Genomic DNA, 19,360 nt, shown 5'->3' with positions numbered 1-19,360 from the left:
GCCGTACACCACTGGTGATCGTCGAGGGGACACTGAATAGTGCACGGTACATCCAAACCGTCATCGAACCCATCGTTCTACCATTCCTAGACCGGCAAGGGAACTTGCTGTTCCAACAGGACAATGCACGTCCGCATGTATCCCGTGCCACCCAACGTGCTCTAGAAGGTGTAAGTCAACTACCCTGGCCAGCAAGAAACTCCGGATCTGTCCCCCATTGAGCATGTTTGGGACTGGATGAAGCGTCGTCTCACGCGGTCTGCACGTCCAGCACGAACGCTGGTCCAACTGAGGCGCCAGGTGGAAATGGCATGGCAAGCCGTTCCACAGGACTACATCCAGCATCTCTACGATCGTCTCCATGGGAGAATAGCAGCCTGCATTGCTGCGAAAGGTGGATATACACTGTACTAGTGCCGACATTGTGCATGCTCTGTTGCCTGTGTCTATGTGCCTGTGGTTCTGTCAGTGTGATCATGTGATGTATATGACCCCAGGAATGTGTCAATAAAGTTTCCCCTTCCTGGGACAATGGATTCACGATGTTCTTATTTCAATTTCCAGGAGTGTATTACCATTGCTACAAGTATTTTTGCTTGTAACTGAGCAAGAAAAGTACACTCGTAAGAAGCTCTCAACGTCAGTTGAGGTTTATGGATCTACATGTACATCTACATCCATACTCAGCAACCCACCTGACGGTGTGTGGCGGAGGGTACTTTGAGTGCCTCTATCGGTTCTCCCTTCTATTCCAGTCTCGTATTGTTCGTGGAAAGAAAGATTGTCGGTATGACTCTGTGTGGGCTCTAACCTCTCTGATTTTATCCTCATGGTGTCTTCACGAGATATACGTAAGAGGGAGCGATATACTGCTTGACTCCTCGGTTATGTTCTCGAAACTTCAACAAAAGCCCGTACCGAGTTACTGAGCGTCTCTCCTGCAGAGTCTTCCACTGGAGTTTATCCATCATCTCCGTAAGGCTTTCGCGATTACTAAATGATCCTGTAACGAAGCGCGCTGCTCTCCGTTGAATCTTCTCTATCTCTTCTATCAAGCCTATCTGGTACGGATCCCACACTGGTGACCAATATGCAAGCAGTGGGCGAACAAGTGTACTGTAACCTACCTCCTTTGTTTTCGGATTGAATTTCCTTAAGATTCTTCTAATGAATCTCAGTCTGGCATCTCCTTTAGCGACAATCAACTTTATGTGATCATTCCATTATAAATCACTCCTAATGCCTACTCCCAGATAATTTATGGAATTAACTGCTTCCAGTTGCTGACCTGTTGTATTGTAGCTAAATGATAAAGGATCTTTCTTTCTATGTATTCACAGCACATTACACTTGCCTACATTGCGTCAATTCGGTGCAGATCCTCCTGTATTTCAGTACAATTTTCCATTGTTACAACCTCTCGATATACTACAGCATCATCTGCAAAAAGCCTCAGTGAACTTCCGATGTCATCCACCAGGTCATTTATGTATATTGTGAATAGCAACGGTCCTATGACACTCCCCTGCGGCACACCTGAAATCACTCTTACTTCGGAAGACTTCTCTCCATTGAGAATGACATGCTGCGTTCTGTTATCTAGGAACTCTTCAATCCAATCACACAATTGGTCTGATAGTCCATATGCTCTTACTTTGTTCATTAAACGACTGTGGGGAACTGTATCGAACGCCTTGGCTGCTGCTGAGAACCACCTACCGCACAAATACTCCATTCAGGTCACATGCGGCCCATAGGCTGCATTTTGACGACCACTCTGTTACTGATAGATGATATATTGTGTCTGCCTGTTTTTTTTTTTTGTTTTCTTTTTTTTTCTTTTTTTTCCCTCTCTCTCTCTCTCTCTCTCTCTGCTCTTCTGCAGAAACTGGTACGTATGAGAACTCAATCTGTTGATGTCTAGAGGAAATTGCGAACTCGCATATCAGGTTTTGAGTCCTTTTCCTTCAGTTAGAGCATCATTAACAACTCAAACACCCTGTCTCTCCCACGCAAGTCACTGCAAGTGGAGGAGTCTTACAGCTAAAATGAGTGAGCAAGGAAGTTGGTTTATCAAACCGGGAAACATATAGCAGCTGTGATTTTACCTTACATCAACAGCATCTGTACATTTTGCTACTTGTTTCCTCCTCCTGGATCCAATGTCTTGAAGTATCTCGGCCTTTACTTTCTACAATCTACTTCCACTTCCGACGAATACCTGTTGTCTGAAGATCACGCCTGCATCTTCCAGGGCTCGCGCCAGCATCATGGAGTGCTGGTAGTGGACGTTGTCGTCCGCCGTGCCGTGGATCAGGAAGAACGTCTTGTTCTGGAATCGTTCCGCCAACCTGGTGACGTCACTGGCGTTGTAGCCCGCCTCGTTATCCTCTGGCGTCGGCAGTCCCATGTACACTTCCGTGTACTGCGAACCTGAGGGAAACGCGCGTATAAGGACAAGTGGTGTCCGGCATCTACGCAGGAATTTCTGTTTATACATGTTGTTTGCTAGTGAACCTGGCAATGCTTCGCAATTGCTAAATATGTATGGGACTTGTATATACATCCTAAATTTCTTGGCCCCATTCTATCAACCCATCTTCTCACGCCCCCCCCCCCCCACTCTCTCCGTATATCTCCTCCTGTCCCTGTGCATAACCTTCTATCTCCTTTCTCTCTACATCTCCTTCTCACCATGTTCATTTCCGTCTAAATGTTCAGCAGAGTATCCTGTAAAACTTTGAAGTAAATCCGTCAGGATCTTTTCGAGTTTTTGGTAACAATATTACATACATATTTACATAAGTAATATGTTACAAAAATATATAACCTATGTCTGTCTGCATGTTCATTAGAGTATTGTGTAAAAATAGGACGTAAATTAGTCATGAACTTTTCTAGATTTTTGGTAACTACGATTGCCCTATATGTACTAAATATGTATACATATATATTACACATGCCATAAAAGATATATAGCCTACGCCCTTCCAAACATTCATTAAAGTGTCATCTAAAAATTTGTTGCAGATCTGTCAAGAAGTTTACAAGATTTTCGGTAGCAACATTTGCCCTTTATATATATATATATATATATATATATATATATATATATATATATATATATATATATATATATATATATATATAAACAAAATATAAAATAGTAATTTTGTTATGAAAAAGAAAATTTAAAAAATGCGTTAAGTTTGACAGTTCTGCTGTCACATGTTTTCATAACAAAAAAATCAGTTATATATATAGTTGAGAGTTTTACTGAATGCATTTTTTAAATTTGGTGTTGCCAGCAGATATGGTCAAGCCATAAATTGCGTGTTTACATGTCTGGAATCTTACCAGTCGGACTACGAGCACATCCACGTGGGCAGGCACTCATACAAGCAACTCTGAAGCCTCCCGTCTTAAAATAACTTGTAATTTCCAGAATTCCTTGACATTTTCTAGGCTCTTAGCTTCAATGCTACTTTATTCTCTATAAGTTTTCTCTGAAATCTGGAAACTGATATACATAAAAACATAAATGAACACCGCCGCAAGCCGGTCCCAAGCCCGGGCCCATCTAAAAACAAGAGGATGGGGAAGTGTGGAGGGGGAGGAGTAACAACCTCGTAAAAAAACCAGGGTCCGTCCGGCTCCAGATGGTAGCACCCTGTCATAGGGCCCCTGCCTAGGGTTACTAGGTGAAACCCAGCCAACGGTCTCAATGGCGGAAGAGGAACAATTTCCCAACGGCAGAGAGAGCGGAAGAGCTAACTCCAGGGCTTACTACCTTGGTTTTAATGTCGGATTCGGGGCAACCCGATCCCCTAATTTATTATCCAACAATTACTGCAAAGCATGATGGGAACGTCGTCAAAGATAGACACTACTCCAAGAGGTAGACCGAATGGCAAATCCTCCGTTGTTCATAGAAACAATGCAAAGGGGTCAAAGGATTTTGGAGGACCCCAACCAACATGTATGCAGCCCTCAACACTGAAATTTAAGAAAGCAACTATGTTTGCAACCCTAAATGTAAACTCTCTAATTAAAGTAGGAAAATTGAAATTATTGATTGAAAAGCTGAACCAGAAAGAAATTTTAATATGTGCATTGCAAGAAACAAGGTTTTTAGATGAAACTGCTTTAGATTTTGAAAACTATCGTTTGTTTAAAGGAAAACCAGGTAAAATCTTAATGAAACAAATGCCATACCTGGGAACAGCATTTCTGGTACATCACTCAATTTTAGATTCAGTTACTAACTTCTACTCGAGTTCTGAGAGACTATCCATTCTTGAGATTAAATGTAAAAACAAAGGATACTCTATAATCAACTGCCATGCACCCATAAACCAGGACAACAAAAATAACCCGGAGAAAGTTGAAGAATTTTGGGAGATACTTGAAATGGAACTGGATAGGTGCTCAAAGAAGAACATCAAAATGTTAGTAGGCGATTTTAACGCACAAATAGGAAGGGAGAAAAAATACCATGGAACAGTAGGCCTCTTCCCAGGTCACAAAAGAACTTCAAAAAATGGAGAAAGGCTTATAGAGGTATGTAGGCATTTCAACTTGAAAATAATGACAACACATTTCAAAAAGCTGAGCCGAAAAACTAAAACATGGAGATCACCAAATCCACTTCTCAGAGAATTCCAAATTGACCATGTGGCTATCTCACTTCATTGTCAAGAAGAAATTCAAAACACTAAAGTGCTGAAAAGCCTTGATGTTGATTCAGACCACTATTTGACTACGATTAAATTCAGACCACTCCCATTTCGAAAAGAGAAGAAAACCTTTTACAAAATTCCAAAATATAACACAGAAACTTTAAAAAATGAAGAAATTAAACAACGGTTTCAAAGAGCATTGCACAAAGATAGCGATGGCATATCCACAATAAACAAGGAAGCGGGATGGGAGGAGATCAAAAACGAAATATTTGAAATAGCAAAAGAAAATTGTCTCGTGAAAAGAGTAAGAAGACATCCATGGTGGGACAATGAATGTGAGGAGAACCTGGAGAAGAGACAGAAATTGTGGCAGAAATGGAACTCCACAAAAGATCCTCAAGATCTTGACAATTTTAAAATCCAGAGAAGAGAAACAGCTACGCTTTTCCGTAATAAAAAAAGAAGACAATTTCAGGATAACCTAGAACAGATTGAGGAAGACTTTAAAAGAAATAATTCTAGAGATTTCTACAAAACTTTTAGAAAACAGCTAATCAAATACCAATCCCCAAATTTATGTTTTAAAGATGAAGAGAACAAGCTAGGTTTGACAAACAAGACTAATTGTGAAATATTAGCAAAATATTTCGAGAATCTACTAAATTGTGAACCCCCCAAAGATAAAATGAGTTTTGAAAACCACCGAAATACTAATACCGAGTCAAAACCTCCAGACGCTGAAGAAATAAAACACATAATACACAGTCTAAAAAACAATAAAGCCCCAGGTGGAGACTCCATAGTACCAGAAATCCTAAAAATAATGGATACCAACCTCCCACAAGTTTTGGAACATATGTTTAAGAAGATCTGGGACGAAGAAAGAATTCCTGAAGACTGGCAGTGTGCCCTGATACACCCACTACACAAAAAGGGGGATAAGATGAATGTTAATAATTATAGAGGGATCTCGCTACTACCAGTAGGATACAAAATTTTGTCAAGGAAATTACTTCAAATCGTGGAGCCAGTTCTGGATAAAAAAATAGGTGAATATCAAGCAGGTTTTAGACAAGGTAGATCCTGTGTTGAACAAATATTTAACCTGAAAACACTAATTCGTTACAGAATCTCAAGAGGCCAGAGATTTGCAATAGTATTTGTAGATTTCAAAAAAGCATACGACTCGGTAGATAGAGAAACATTACTGAAAGTATTGGAAGAATTTGGGGTCGATAAGAAAACAATTCAAATTATCAAACAGACGCTAACAAACAGTAAGGCCAAAGTTAAATTTATGGGTGAAATTTCAAGGAAGTTCGAAATTAAAACAGGTGTTAGACAAGGTGATGGTTTATCCCCAATCCTCTTCAACTGCGTACTGGAAAAGATATTGAGAATATGGAAAGAAGAACTCAAAGGCACCAAGAATGACATCAGAATTGGAACAAAAAAAGAAAAAATAGAAGTGGACTGTTTAGCTTTTGCAGACGATCTGGCAATAATTACAGAAAACGAAGAAATAGCTCAGAATTACTTGGAGAAACTACAAGAAGTTTCGGCCAGAGCTGGACTGCAGATTTCATTTGAAAAAACCGTGTATATGTCTAATCATAGAAATAACAAGAAAAATCTTATTACTAAATACGGCAATATTAAGATGGTAGAAAAATTTAAGTATTTAGGTGAAATAATTCAAGTGAATGGTTTAGACAAGAGTGCAAACCAGGCGAGAGCAAGGAAAATGGAATTTGCTTTTCAAAAAACCAAAGACATATATAACAAAAAAAACATTTCGATTCAAGCTAAATTAAGACATTATAAAACTGTCATTAGACCAGAATGCCTGTATGCATCGGAGTGCCTAACTCTTAACGAAAAGGGGGAAATAGAAAACATGGAAAGGAAAGAAAGGAAAATTTTGAGAAAAATATTAGGACCGAGAAAGATTGGAGAAGAGTACAAGCTAAAGAGTAATAAGGAAATATACAAAACTATTGAGAAAGTGAGTGATGCAATGCGTAAACGCAGACTAACGTTTTATGGTCACCTGTCGAGGATGGATGGAAACAGACTAACAAGAAAAGTGTTTGAACACAGTAACAGGAACGAAAAAACCAACAATAAATGGATACAGATGGTGAAAAAGGATTTGGCCTATTTCAATGTCACCCGTGAGTCAATCAGGGACAGGAAAAAGTTTAGACAAATAGTGAACGAAATTAAGTGTTTTCCAGAAGAAACGAAACTAAAGAATAATAACAGGAAATGGTCGGAAGAGCGGAGGAGGAACCATTCGAAAATGATGAGGAAATATTGGGAAGAGAGAAAAAAGATCAAAAAGCCGGGCAAGTGAATTGTTGAACGTGGTCCAAAGATGGCCGAAATCGAAAGAAGAAGAAGAAGAAAAACATAAATGCTTCTCTTAAACAGTTTTTTTTTGGGGGGGGGGGGGTCAGGTTTGAGCTGATGTTGTCAGATCTATCGGGATGACCGTATCTGTTAGCTGCTGTATTGCTAGTAATTCCTTGCGACACACCACTAAAACCGGCAAAACAGTGCATTTTTTTGTACAAATGTACCTTCATTTGACCATCGAACAGACTCCATTATGGACGACACAGTAATAAACGTTCCTAGCACAGAGAAGCAACTGAAAGATTTCAAAGAAAATAAGTCACCAGGTCCGGATGGAATCCCAATTTGGTTTTACAAAGAGTACCCTACGACAGCCCCTTACTTAGCTCGCATTCGTAACAAATCTCTCAACCAGCGCAATGTCCTGAACGAATGGAAAAAAGTGGAAATGACTCCTTTATTTGGGATTGGTAGGAGAACAGACCCGCAAAACTACAGATCAATATCCGTTACCTAGGCTTACGCAGAATCATTGAATATATTCTTCGTTCAGATATAATAAATTTTCTTGAGACTGAAATTCTTATGTCCACGAGCCGGCACGTTGTTAGAGAGCATCGTTCGTACGAGACTCAACGTACCTTTTTCTCAAAATGATATACTGTGAACTATGAATGTAAGGCAAAGGTTGATTTCATATTTCTAGATTTCTGGAAAGCATTTGACACGGTGCCCCATTGCAGGCTGTTAACGAAGGTACGAGCATATGGAATAGGCTCACAGATATGTGAGTCTCTCGAAGGCTCCTTAAGTCATAGAACCCAGTATATTTTACTCGACAGCGAATATTCATTTGAGACACGGGTATCGTCAGGAGTTCCCCAGGGAAATGTGGTAGGCCGACTATTATCCTCTACCCACGCAAAGAATATGGCGGACAGGGTGGGTAACGATCTGCGGTTGTTTGCTGGTGATGCTCTGGTCTAAGGTAAGGGCTGTCGTTGATGACTGCAGTTGGATACAGGATGACTTAGACAAAATTTCTAACTGGCGTGACAAATAGCAGCTAGCTGTAAATGGAGAAAAATGTAAGCTAATGCGGATGCATAGGAAAAACAAGCCTGTAATGTTCAGATACAGCATTAGATGTGTCCTGCTCGACGCAGTCACATCGTTTAAATATCTCGCTGTAACGTTGCAAAGCGGTATGAAATGGAATGAGCACGTGAGCACTGTGGCGGGGAGGGTGAATTGTCAACTTCGGTTTATTGGGAGTATTTTATGGAAGTCTGGTTCATCTGTACAGGAGACGGCATGTAGGACGATGGTAAGACCTATTCTTGAGTACTGCTCGAGTGTTTGTGATGTTTACTAGGTCTGATTAAAGGAAGATATCAAAGAAATTCAGAGGTGGGCTCCTAGATTTGTTACCGGTAGGTTCAAGCAACACGCATGTCTTACGAAAACACTTCAGAAACTCAAATGGGAGTCTCTGGAAAGAAGGCGACATTTTTTTTTCGAGGAATACAGTTGAGAAAATTTAGAGAAGCAGAATTTGAAGTTGACTGTGTAATATTAGTAATTTTCGCCTCACAAACAATAATATACGCTCAATAGTACACACCTGATGGCCTAAAGTTTTCGAACAATTGTAAAGTAAAAGAAATGAACCATAGCATAGCAGCGACAGAATCTATTATTCTTTATCTTTGCCGTTCTTGCACGGTGCCTGTAAATCTCTACGTTCATGTATCGATTATGATATAAAAAAAGAATTCTGTTGTTTCAAGACAAATGAGGCATTGGGCGCCGCACCTGTTTGTATTCCATGAAAGGCGGACGCGGATTTGCTGTGTTCCACATCGGTATTTTATATTTTATGTGGAAATATTCAGTAAATATGTTGTTATTTCTGCAATCACAAAACATGTAGTTTCTTGTAATTGCTTACGAACAGACAGCATCAAGAGGACATTTTGACTGTTATGTATAAAGTATTTAACCACAATGGTCATCTATCGTAATTTAATATGAAAAGGTACGTAGAATTAAAAAACGTGCGTTAAAGATAAGTGTGCTTATTTCAGTAAATTAACCTTGATGATTTCCATCTCCTCATTCACTTGCATGATAATTATTTTGTGTTAGTTCATCACCAGAAATTACGATGACGCTGATGGGCCGAACGCAGCATGAGCCAGAAGGAACATTATCGTTTTCCTATTATTTATGAACCAACTCATTTTTTTTAATCGTGTAGTGTTGCATTTCTTTTAAAGTTGATAAATCTTCTGGTCGCTTAGTGTTGTTCCGGGTATGACTACATCGCGACTATAAAAATGCAAAGAAATGATAATGTTTCTTCCGAACGATCTCAAATAAATCAATCTGCTGCTCTTATTCAGGTATGTAATGCTCAACTTATGTTATAATAATAGTGTAATCAATCCCTGATTCTGTTGCCAAATGGCCCACCAAAATATTCACTTTTTCGACATGTTTAAAAAAAAATATAAACTATCAATTCTTTTTCTTTTCGCCCGCCAAGAGCAACGCTACAATTGCCAAACGATTCTACAGCCACCAACATACACTGTGCCTAAGAACCACGAAGGTAAGATACGATAAATTAGGACTCATATGGAGGCATATAGACAGTCGTTCTCCCGTCGCTTTGTTTGCGAGTGGAACAGGAAAGGAAATTACTAGTAGTGGTGCAGGTCACCCTCCCCCACATGCCGTACGGTGGCTTGAGCAGTATCTATGTATATATATAGCCTTTCGTGTACTTAAATTTTTGCAAATCAGGTTCTACTGGGAAACAGACTTGATTACCATCGCAGAAGATTTGTTTTAGGTAAGCTTCAACGCTGGAAGCTTCCAACGCAGCTGTCGCTAGGTGCACTCACTGTAGTATATCCAGCTGGACACTGGCGCCACGGAAACTCCACACCTGAAGACGTCCTCCTCGTCCTGTGCCAGCGCCATGGCCGTGGCGTACCCGCCGTAGCTCGAGCCCCAGATGCCCACACGGGAGGCGTCGATGAAGCCGTACTTCTCCGTCAGCCGCCTGCACAGCAAAGGCGACATTGGTGTCTATTTTGTGACACAGTCACTGTCATTCGCAGGAATCACTTACGCGAAATAGAGATTACGGCTGCTATGTTCAGTCACTTCAGAGAAAAAGTGAACTGAACTCACTGTAACGAGATGAAAGGAATAAATTGACGAGGATGAAATCAATGAAGATGCAGTGTAATGAAAGGTTACCATGTAAGCTGCTCATAAATGTTGAATCTGCAATGTGATGAATTTGTTAGCCCGCCCGGTTGGCCGTGCGGTCTAACGCACTGCTTTCCGGGTGGGAAGGAGCGCCCGGTTCCCGGCACGAATCCACCCGGCGGACTTATGTCGAAGTCCGGTAAACCGGCCAGACTGTGGATGGTTTTTAGGCAGTTTTCCATCTGCCTCGGCGAATGCGGGCTGGTTCCCCTTATTCCGCCTGAGTTACACTGCGTCGGCGATTGCTGCGCAAACAAGTTCTACACGTACGCGTACACCACCATTACTCTACCACGCAAACATAGGGGTTACACTCGTCTGGTGTGAGACGTTCCTTGGGGGGGGGGGGGGGGGGGGTCCACCGGGGTCCGAACCGTACAATAACCCTGGGTTCGGCGTGGGGCGGCAGAGGGTTGGAGTGGACTGCGGTAATCGTCGTGGGGTAACGGCGGGGACGGAGCCTCTCCATCGTTTCTAGGTTCCCGGCTAACATACAATACAATGAATTTGTTGAAGCAATTGAACACTTTTGTTTGACCCTCTCTGGCACAAATTTTCTAGTGTCGCGACGTATTCATTTTGTAGTGAATAGTTTGATAAAAACCTTACTGAACAAAACTTTTGTTTTTTTAAAAAAAAGAAAGACACATGGAAGGCAGAATCGTCACAGTTACTGAAGTGTGCCATACGTTTTCCTTTTATAAGATGTGAATATGGGACGAAATTATCATTTTTACCAAGATGCTCCATAGCAGAGTGGAAAATTAGGATCTTCAAACATTTCCTCTTCTGTAAACTATACTGGGAACAATTATACAGGGTGATTCAGGAGGAATGTGACATAATTTGTGATGTGATTTCATATCTGAAAATAAACCAAGAAAGTCCTCATGTGTCCGATTTTCGATTTTTACGGAACTGGAGAGGGTTGAAGATTATGAAGACAAGTGTGAATATTACTTACCGAAATGCTGTTTGGGCACTATGATGAACTAAATAATGGTGAGACAGATGACATCAATCCTACTAAAGGTGTTCGAAAGTCCTCAATACACTTGTCAACATGCTGGAGGATGTTGCACATTGAACATCATCCTGGAAGGCTTTAATGTTGGCAACAGCGACAAGCTCTTCACACACCTTCGTAGAGTACTCATACCCTTCATGCAGCACCATAAACAAAAGTCCAGTGGGGTAAGGTCAGGTGATCTGGCAGGCCAGTTGATGTGTGCGGTATGGCCAATTCATCATTGAGGAAATTTGATATTCGTGTATTGGGGCACTTGTCTAGTACAGCAAATCATGTTGCAGGTATATTTGCCATCACTGCTCTAATCTTATATCTTCCAAAAGTGCAGGTTGGTTTGCTATCAGGAAAGGTGTGTATGCTGCGGTTGTCATGTGATTTGGCATCAAAACAGTCCCTATCACTAGGCCATCAATAATAGCACACCAGACGTTCGTTGAGAACCCAAGTTGGAATCTTGTTTCCCTAGCATCATATGAGTTCTCCACCACCCATTTATGAGACCTGTGGACGTTTGTGATACTAATGCTCGTAAATGTAGCCTCATCTCTAAATAAAGTGTATTGCACAACGTCTCTGTATGCAGACAACCATTCACAAAACTGTTATCTTCTTACTGAGCCATTTCGATGCAGATGTTGAATGGGCTGCATATGGAATGGGTACTATCCCTTCGAATGTAAAGTGTGCCATGGTCGCATTTGTGGAATATTGGGTTGACGGCTAATGTACTACGTACTGGTTCAAAAAAATTGCTCTGAGCACTATGGGACTCAACTGCTGAGGTCATTAGTCCTCTAGAACTTAGAACTAGTTAAACCGAACTAACCTAAGGACATCACAAACATCCATGCCCGAGGCAGGATTCGAACCTGCGACCGTAGCGGTCTCGCGGTTCCAGACTGCAGCGCCTTTAACCGCACGGCCACTTCGGCCGGCTACGTACTGGTGGTGGGACTCCGTTGCACCATTGCAATGGTGTCTTCCCTTTCCTCAACTGACTGGATGGTCTCACGTACTGATCTTACGTGTACACTGTGTAGTGTTCTGTATTCGCATAATGTTTGAAAAACGTTATGAAATACTTTGGCACAGGGGGCTTGTCAACCAGGGAAACATCTCTTGTATTCTGTCATAGCCACATGGGAACTGCCATTATAGTGCCTGTACACAAAAAACATGTCTGAATATTCTGCATGGGTGAACATATTTGTCATGTTGATATGCAAAGATGCAATGGATTTGCTCAGTTAAACAACACTTAAGCACGACATGCACATGGTCTAACGACTGCTCACTGACCCAGATCACGACTGCACACTGGGTATACTTGCTGTCGTTGCCTCGGTGTGACACGAGGCTGCTATCTGTTGGAGAATCCACACACCTCTTGTAGAACGGATTAGTCCTCGCCCCACCAATATTCTGTACTCAACAGCGACTACACAGTATTTCGGCAAGTAATATTCACACTCGTCTTCACATTCATTCATGGATGTATGTAGTCTTCAACCTGCTCCAGTTCTGTAACGATCGAAAGTCAGACAGATGAGGACTTTCTTGTTTTATTTTCACATGTAGAATCACCTCACAAATTGTGTGGCATTTCTCCTGAATCAACCTGTATATTTAGTTGTACGATCCCACAAAACTCACATGTAATTGATGAAAGGTTAGGTGGAGAGATGTGTGTGTGTTAGTCAAAGAATGCAAATGGCAAAATATATTAATAAAAACACTGAAGATATGTTTATCGCATGATGTTGAAATTCGACATACATGGTTATAACTGGGAACCAAGAGAGTGCAAAGAAACTGTGTGTCACACAGAGATGTGTCACAGCATTACAATATATATGCATGCAGTTTTAAATCTTTCATAACAGCATCTAGTGCAACCTAATCTGGAAAACAACGAGTTCAGATGACATTCTCCAGTGAGCTGAATACATGAGAGGTTACACAAAGTGTGGAAAGTTATCAAATTGTATACCAGAATAGCGTGTGGTGCACTCATTGGTTTACAGAAAATCATTATAACAAAGCAGCAAAAGCCTTAAACCCAGAAGAAATTCACACAATAATTCCATCATTCCCGAGTTAAGCATTCAGGTTATTCTTCAGTGTTTCTAACAAAAGGACTGAAAATTAAATTGCAACATAAACAAAGTAAAGAGGCTTCATAGGTAATAAAAGTTTCTAACTTATACGCTGCAACTCTGTGTTGCGTGTGATGCCCCATCACTCATCTCTGAGCGATCCAGCTCAACAAGTGAAAAAATTCATCATTTGGTCATGACCAGAAACACACCACCAAAGATTACTAAATCATGCCAGCTTTCATATCAATAGTAGTTCCTTCACCAAAGTGTCAACAGATGTTTAGCTATTGTGGTTGTGGAAATGTCTAAAGTGGTCACTATCACATTACAGTTGTCATGAGGACATCTCTGTCTCTTTTGCATGGATGTATTTTTTGAGGGAAATAATGTGATATTGTTCCACAATGTTCTTGAGCATTCACAAGTATTTGCGAATATTAATAAATGTTTCTCATGTTCTGGAATTATCTTGAATGATATAGGATACAAGGAGGCAACAGCACATATTGCGTTGATCTGCACTCTTACAGAATTGGCTTAATTAATGAGTTGTGCAGCGCCTTAAACACAGAGTAACAACTCATAGAAAAGTGTATTCCTTCACAGACAGACAGTATGTAAAAATACTGGTTGTGCCATGAAAGAAAAACTTCAGGAACGGAAATGATTAGATTCAACAAACAAATAAGTGAATACAGAATATGATAATAAAAGAAGAAAAATATTTAAATATATTCATACAATACTGAACCAAAACAAAAGAAGAAATTATACAAGAGAATATCTAAATGTGCTCTATGTTCATTGCAAGCTGTCATCAAAAAGCTTCTAAACAACATGATAGAAGCACAAATATTAACCATAATAAGCTTTAGGAAGCACTAATTTCTGGTAAGAGGAAGGTACATTATTTTTATCATTAAAACACAAGAACCAGTATTCCAGTGTTGCAGAATGACTTCAAAACAATGTCCCGATTTCGACTGGATTTAATTATAAATGTAATAGATTTTCATATAGGGCTGACTCCAATTTGCATAGTTATAAAAAGTTGATAGTTTCCATAATTATGTATCACAGAATGGAAACCAGCGAAGCCTATTGCTTCATCTCTTTTCAAAGGAATCATTGCAGTCCATATGTAGCACTCACATAAAAAATCCTTTTTTCACAACTAAAAAACATGAAGCAGGCATACTAGTCCTAAATTTCAGAGCTCAGATTATTTCTAGGTACCTCAAGGAACAATAAACATTAAATATTAATTTTAGAACAACACAAACAAATATGTATAACACTTCATTTCATAGGACATGCTGCTTAACACAATCAAAATAAGATGTTTTTCGAAACTCCATGAAATTAAGCAAGGAGAACAAACAGAATCTCTGTGATAATAATGTTTGTACATTATTTTGTAAAGACAACTGAGGCTGAGTCATTTAGTGCTAGCAGTGGGTTTCCAAGTTACAGTATGCGAGTACACATGAAAGACATCATACATCTAATCTTAGTACCACACAATCAGGTTCAGTATAATTTACAAATATGAGGAAAGAAATTGATATTAGGCAGTTCATATTAAATGGAAAGTGATTATAAACTTTCATCCATTCATAGCGTTAATGGTGAGTGCAGATATAAGATTTAAGAGTGCACTGCCTAACACAGTTTATATATTGATAATTTATGGTTTTATTGTCAACGATTCGCTTAAAATGACGCTCTAAATGCTTTTAAGAACCTCATGACCTGTCAACTGAAACTGGGTATTAAATAAAGAATTTTGGTGGCAGTCGAGGTGGTAATGAAGACATCTTTCAAATTTTTTGGAACCCTTGTCTCAGCTGGTAGTGAATGCAAGTAATTTCCACACACAGGACGATGAAATACTTTGATTTTCTTACTTTGCTAGAAGGTTAATAATGTAAACAGAGAGAATTACTGAGACTCTAGTAAAGAGTGTAACGCATGTTGTTAAGTAAAACTGTTAGTTTATTAAATACTGCAGGTCACTGAAGTCCACTTATGATGGGGCCGCATGCCCACTACGAGAATAGGAAACTGTCACGAGATTATCTGAATTAATGTTTTAAAAGCAAGGTGTAGCGTAGATTATATGAATAATTATACAAAATAGGAACAGAATAAATCCCATTGACACAGTGCGCGGCGGTCGCAGGTTCGAATCCTGCCTCGGGCATGGATTTATGTGATGGCCTTAGGTTGGTTAGGTTTAAGTAGTTCTAAGTTCTAGGGGACTGATGACCTCAGAAGTTAAGTCCCATAGTGCTCAGAGCCATTTGAACCTTTTTTTTTTTTTCACAGTGCACACACATCATAAAAACGACAAATAATAGAAAACAATATGTATAAAAACATATATGGAAGAGGTTTTAGGTCCAGGAGGTGGCGATGAAAAAAGATCTACTCTCTCTATCTTACACAGTGAATCACATAATAATTCGACTGGCATTAGCAAAGCTGCGTTGCAGGAACTAAAAGTGAAGTCATTCGAGATTCATTAGAGGAACATAGTCTCCCAATCATAGGCAAATGTATCATGATAAGACGAAAGACAAGGTATATTACCCACAAACACATTGGAACACATTTCACTGCCAGGGTGAGAAAGTTAGGGAGCGACATAGAATTAATCGAAAGTGATGAGTGTTAATGACGAAGTCACAGGATTTACGCTTCCAAAACAAGGAAAATACTTTAAGGTGGGTAGTACGTCAAACGGGCCAACTTGGAGCAGGAGATGCACCACAGGAAATTTTAATTTCCACTGTCTATACTTTGGCAAATAAATTCATAAAACTTTGTCAGCATGACCAGGAAGGATTCAGGATTCACACTCATAGCAGTGGAGGTTCAAAAACATAACAAGATGGTTTTTTTTCATGTGAAATTTCATAATTTTTGCACTTACTTTTGGCTGTATTTGGTGCTATAGGTACGATTTTCTTCGAAGAATTTTGCATTGATTATTAAACACAAACTCCTTAACGCTAAACTCTAGAATTTTCCAAATCTATTAAAAATTATGGTAAAAATTGAGATAATTAACTATAAAATTTGAGTTATTTCTAAACATGAAGTTTAAAACGTAGCAGCTCATTCATTTTTTCATACATTAAATAAATTCGAGACTTCCATGCACCTGTAAGTATGGTTTGTATGCTGTACTAATTCCATCGAAGAATCTCTCTTACTTATAAAGAAAAGTGTACCTATAGCAACAAAAGCAGCCAATAGTAAGTGAAAAGGTGGTGAAATTTGACATGTAAAAAAAATTATTTTGTTACGTTTTTGAACTTACACTGCTTTGAGTGTCAATCCTGAATCCTTCCTGGTCACGCTGACAAAGTTTTATGAATTTATTTGCAAAAGTATAGGCAGTGGAAATTAAAATGTCCTGTGATGCCTTTCCTGCTCCAAGTCAGCCCGTTTGTTGTCCTGCCCCACTTAAGCTTGCTTTTATGTTATAGACAGATTTCATTCCCTTTCTTATCTAATATAAGACTGGGATAAAAAATGCCACTCAGTAACGCTTGATAAATAGCTAAAGTAGCGATAAAAATTGGTTCCCCCAAATGTGTATTTCCAGACCTTGCAACTAACGCACCAAATCAGTTTTCGTGCATTACTATTTGAGTGCATAGGTGTGTAATTCGCTCATTGGTAATGTTTTGACGTCGCCGTGGATGTAAATGGGACAACACATACAAAAGCCCTGGGAAAGCGTGTAGTTGTGGCGGCGGCAGCTGGCCTTACTTGGTGACGTTGATCTGGTCCTCGACTTCGACGCTGCCCAGCCGGCGGTAGACGGAGAAGAGCGTCCTGTTGTCCCTGCCGCCGGACCCGCGGCCGTCGATCACAATGTACACGTAGCGCCGCGAAGTCGTGAAGTAGCTGTTCAGGTCCACCGCGTACGAGTCGTCCACCTGCTGGGAACCCGGGCCCGCGTACCTGCCACGGAACACCTCTGTGTCTCACATTACGTAAAAGCGAGATGCGAAATTGAAGTCTGGCGTGTCGTATTGTGACTGAGCTTGCAGAATCACATACATAAAAGTCACTCACAACTCAAATATTTCCTTTTAAGAGACAGTACTGTCAAACGTTGATATGTAAATAAGTAAATGCCCCTCTAAAATAACCACATACAATAAAAACTCACAGAAAAATTACTCGCAAAAATGATTCACATAGTTAAGTATGCATAATTTGGGCTGTTGCATAAATTCGAAGCGTTTTTTCCGTAAGTTTAATGAACACAACAGATACATGCCAGAGACTTTAGTCATCAATAATACAATCTCCTTCACCATTTAGAACACTGTGCCAACGATGAGGTAACTTTTCGATTCCACCGCTGTAGATATCACGTTGTTTTGAGGCGAAGAACTCGTCGAACCATGTTGGAAGAACACTTTGATTCGGAAAGGAAGTTCCTTGGATAGCGGAAAAGGTGAAAATCTGAGGGCGCAAGATCAGTGAGCCGTGGGTGGCTCGTGTTCGTGCCATCTCTTATTTAACACCCTGTTTTCACCTAAGTCGAAACAAGGCCCCGGGAGTAGACAACCTTCCATTAGAACTACTTATAGCCTTGGGAGAGCCAGTCCTGACAAAACTCTACCATCTGGTGAGCAAGATGTATGAGACAGGCGAAATTTCCTCAGACATCAAGAATAATATAATAATTCGAATCCCAAAGAAAGCAGGTGTTGACAGATGTGAAAATTACCGAACTAACAGTTTAATAAGTCACAGCTGCAAAATACTAACGAGAATTCTTTACAGACGAATGGAAAAACTAGTAGAAGCCGACCTCGGGGAAGATCAGTTTGGATTCCATAGAAATGTTGGAACACGTGAGGCAATACTGACCCTACGACTTATCTTAGAAGAAAGATTAAGGAAAGGCAAACCTACGTTTCTAGCATTTGTAGACTTAGAGAAAGCTTTTGACAATGTTGACTCGAATACTCTCCTTCAAATTCTGAGGGTGGCAGGGGTAAAATACAGAGAGCGAAAGGCTATTTACAATTTATACAGAAATCAGATGGCAGTTATAAGAGTCGAGGGACATAAAAGGGAAGGAGTGGTTGGGAAGGGAGTGAGACAGAGTTCTAGCCTCTCCCCGATGCTATTCAATCTGTATATAGAGCAAGCAGTAAAGGAAACAAAAGTAAAGTTCGGAGTAGGTATTAAAATCGATGGAGAAGAAATAAAAACTTTGAGGTTCACCGATGACATTGTAATTCTGTCAGAGACAGCAAAGGACTTGGAAGAGCAGTTGAACGGAATGGATAGTGTCTTGAAAGGAGGATATAAGATGAACATCAACCAAACGAAAACTAGGATAATGGAATGTAGTCGAATTAAGTCAGGTGATGCTGCGGGAATTAGATTACGAAATGAGACACTTAAAGTAGTAAAGGAGTTTTACTATTTGGGGAGCAAAATAACTGATGATGGTCGAAGTAGAGAGGATATAAAATGTAGACTGGCAATGGCAAGGAAAGCGTTTCTGAAGAAGAGAAATTTGTTAACATCGAGTATAGATGTGTCAGTAAGTCGTTTCTGAAAGTATTTGTATGGAGTGTAGCCATGTATGGAAGTGAAACATGGACAATAAATAGTTTGGACAAGAAGAGAATAGAAGCTTTCGAAATGTGGTGCTACAGAAGAATGCTGAAGATTAGATCGGTAGATCAAATAACTAATGAGGAGGTATTGAATAGGATTGGGGAGAAGAGGAGTTTGTGGCACAACTTGATTAGAAGAAGGGATCGGTTGGTAGGACATGTTATGAGGCATCAAGGAATCACCAATTTAGTACTGGAGGGCAGCGCGGAGGGTAAAAATCGCAGAGGGAGACCAAGAGAGGAATACACTAA

The 19,360-nt window shown here is 40.0% G+C and overlaps 1 protein-coding gene across 1 annotated transcript in view; it reads right to left on the bottom strand.

The window, feature by feature from the left end:
• LOC126262207 (venom dipeptidyl peptidase 4-like) overlaps nucleotides 1-19,360 on the bottom strand; it is a 425,317-nt gene that overhangs the window by 12,589 nt on the left and 393,368 nt on the right. Inside the window, exons 13-15 of the mRNA XM_049958631.1 lie at nucleotides 17,232-17,426; nucleotides 9,950-10,110; nucleotides 2,222-2,433 (exon numbers count right to left, since the gene is read on the bottom strand). Of these exons, the coding sequence (XP_049814588.1) occupies nucleotides 2,222-2,433; nucleotides 9,950-10,110; nucleotides 17,232-17,426 (568 nt within the window). The remainder of the gene's footprint in view (nucleotides 1-2,221; nucleotides 2,434-9,949; nucleotides 10,111-17,231; nucleotides 17,427-19,360) is intronic.

The sequence above is a fragment of the Schistocerca nitens genome, chromosome 6 (assembly GCF_023898315.1).
Source record: "Schistocerca nitens isolate TAMUIC-IGC-003100 chromosome 6, iqSchNite1.1, whole genome shotgun sequence".
NCBI classification, from domain to species: Eukaryota; Metazoa; Arthropoda; class Insecta; order Orthoptera; family Acrididae; genus Schistocerca; species Schistocerca nitens.
This window is presented reverse-complemented; position numbering and strand designations above follow the sequence as displayed.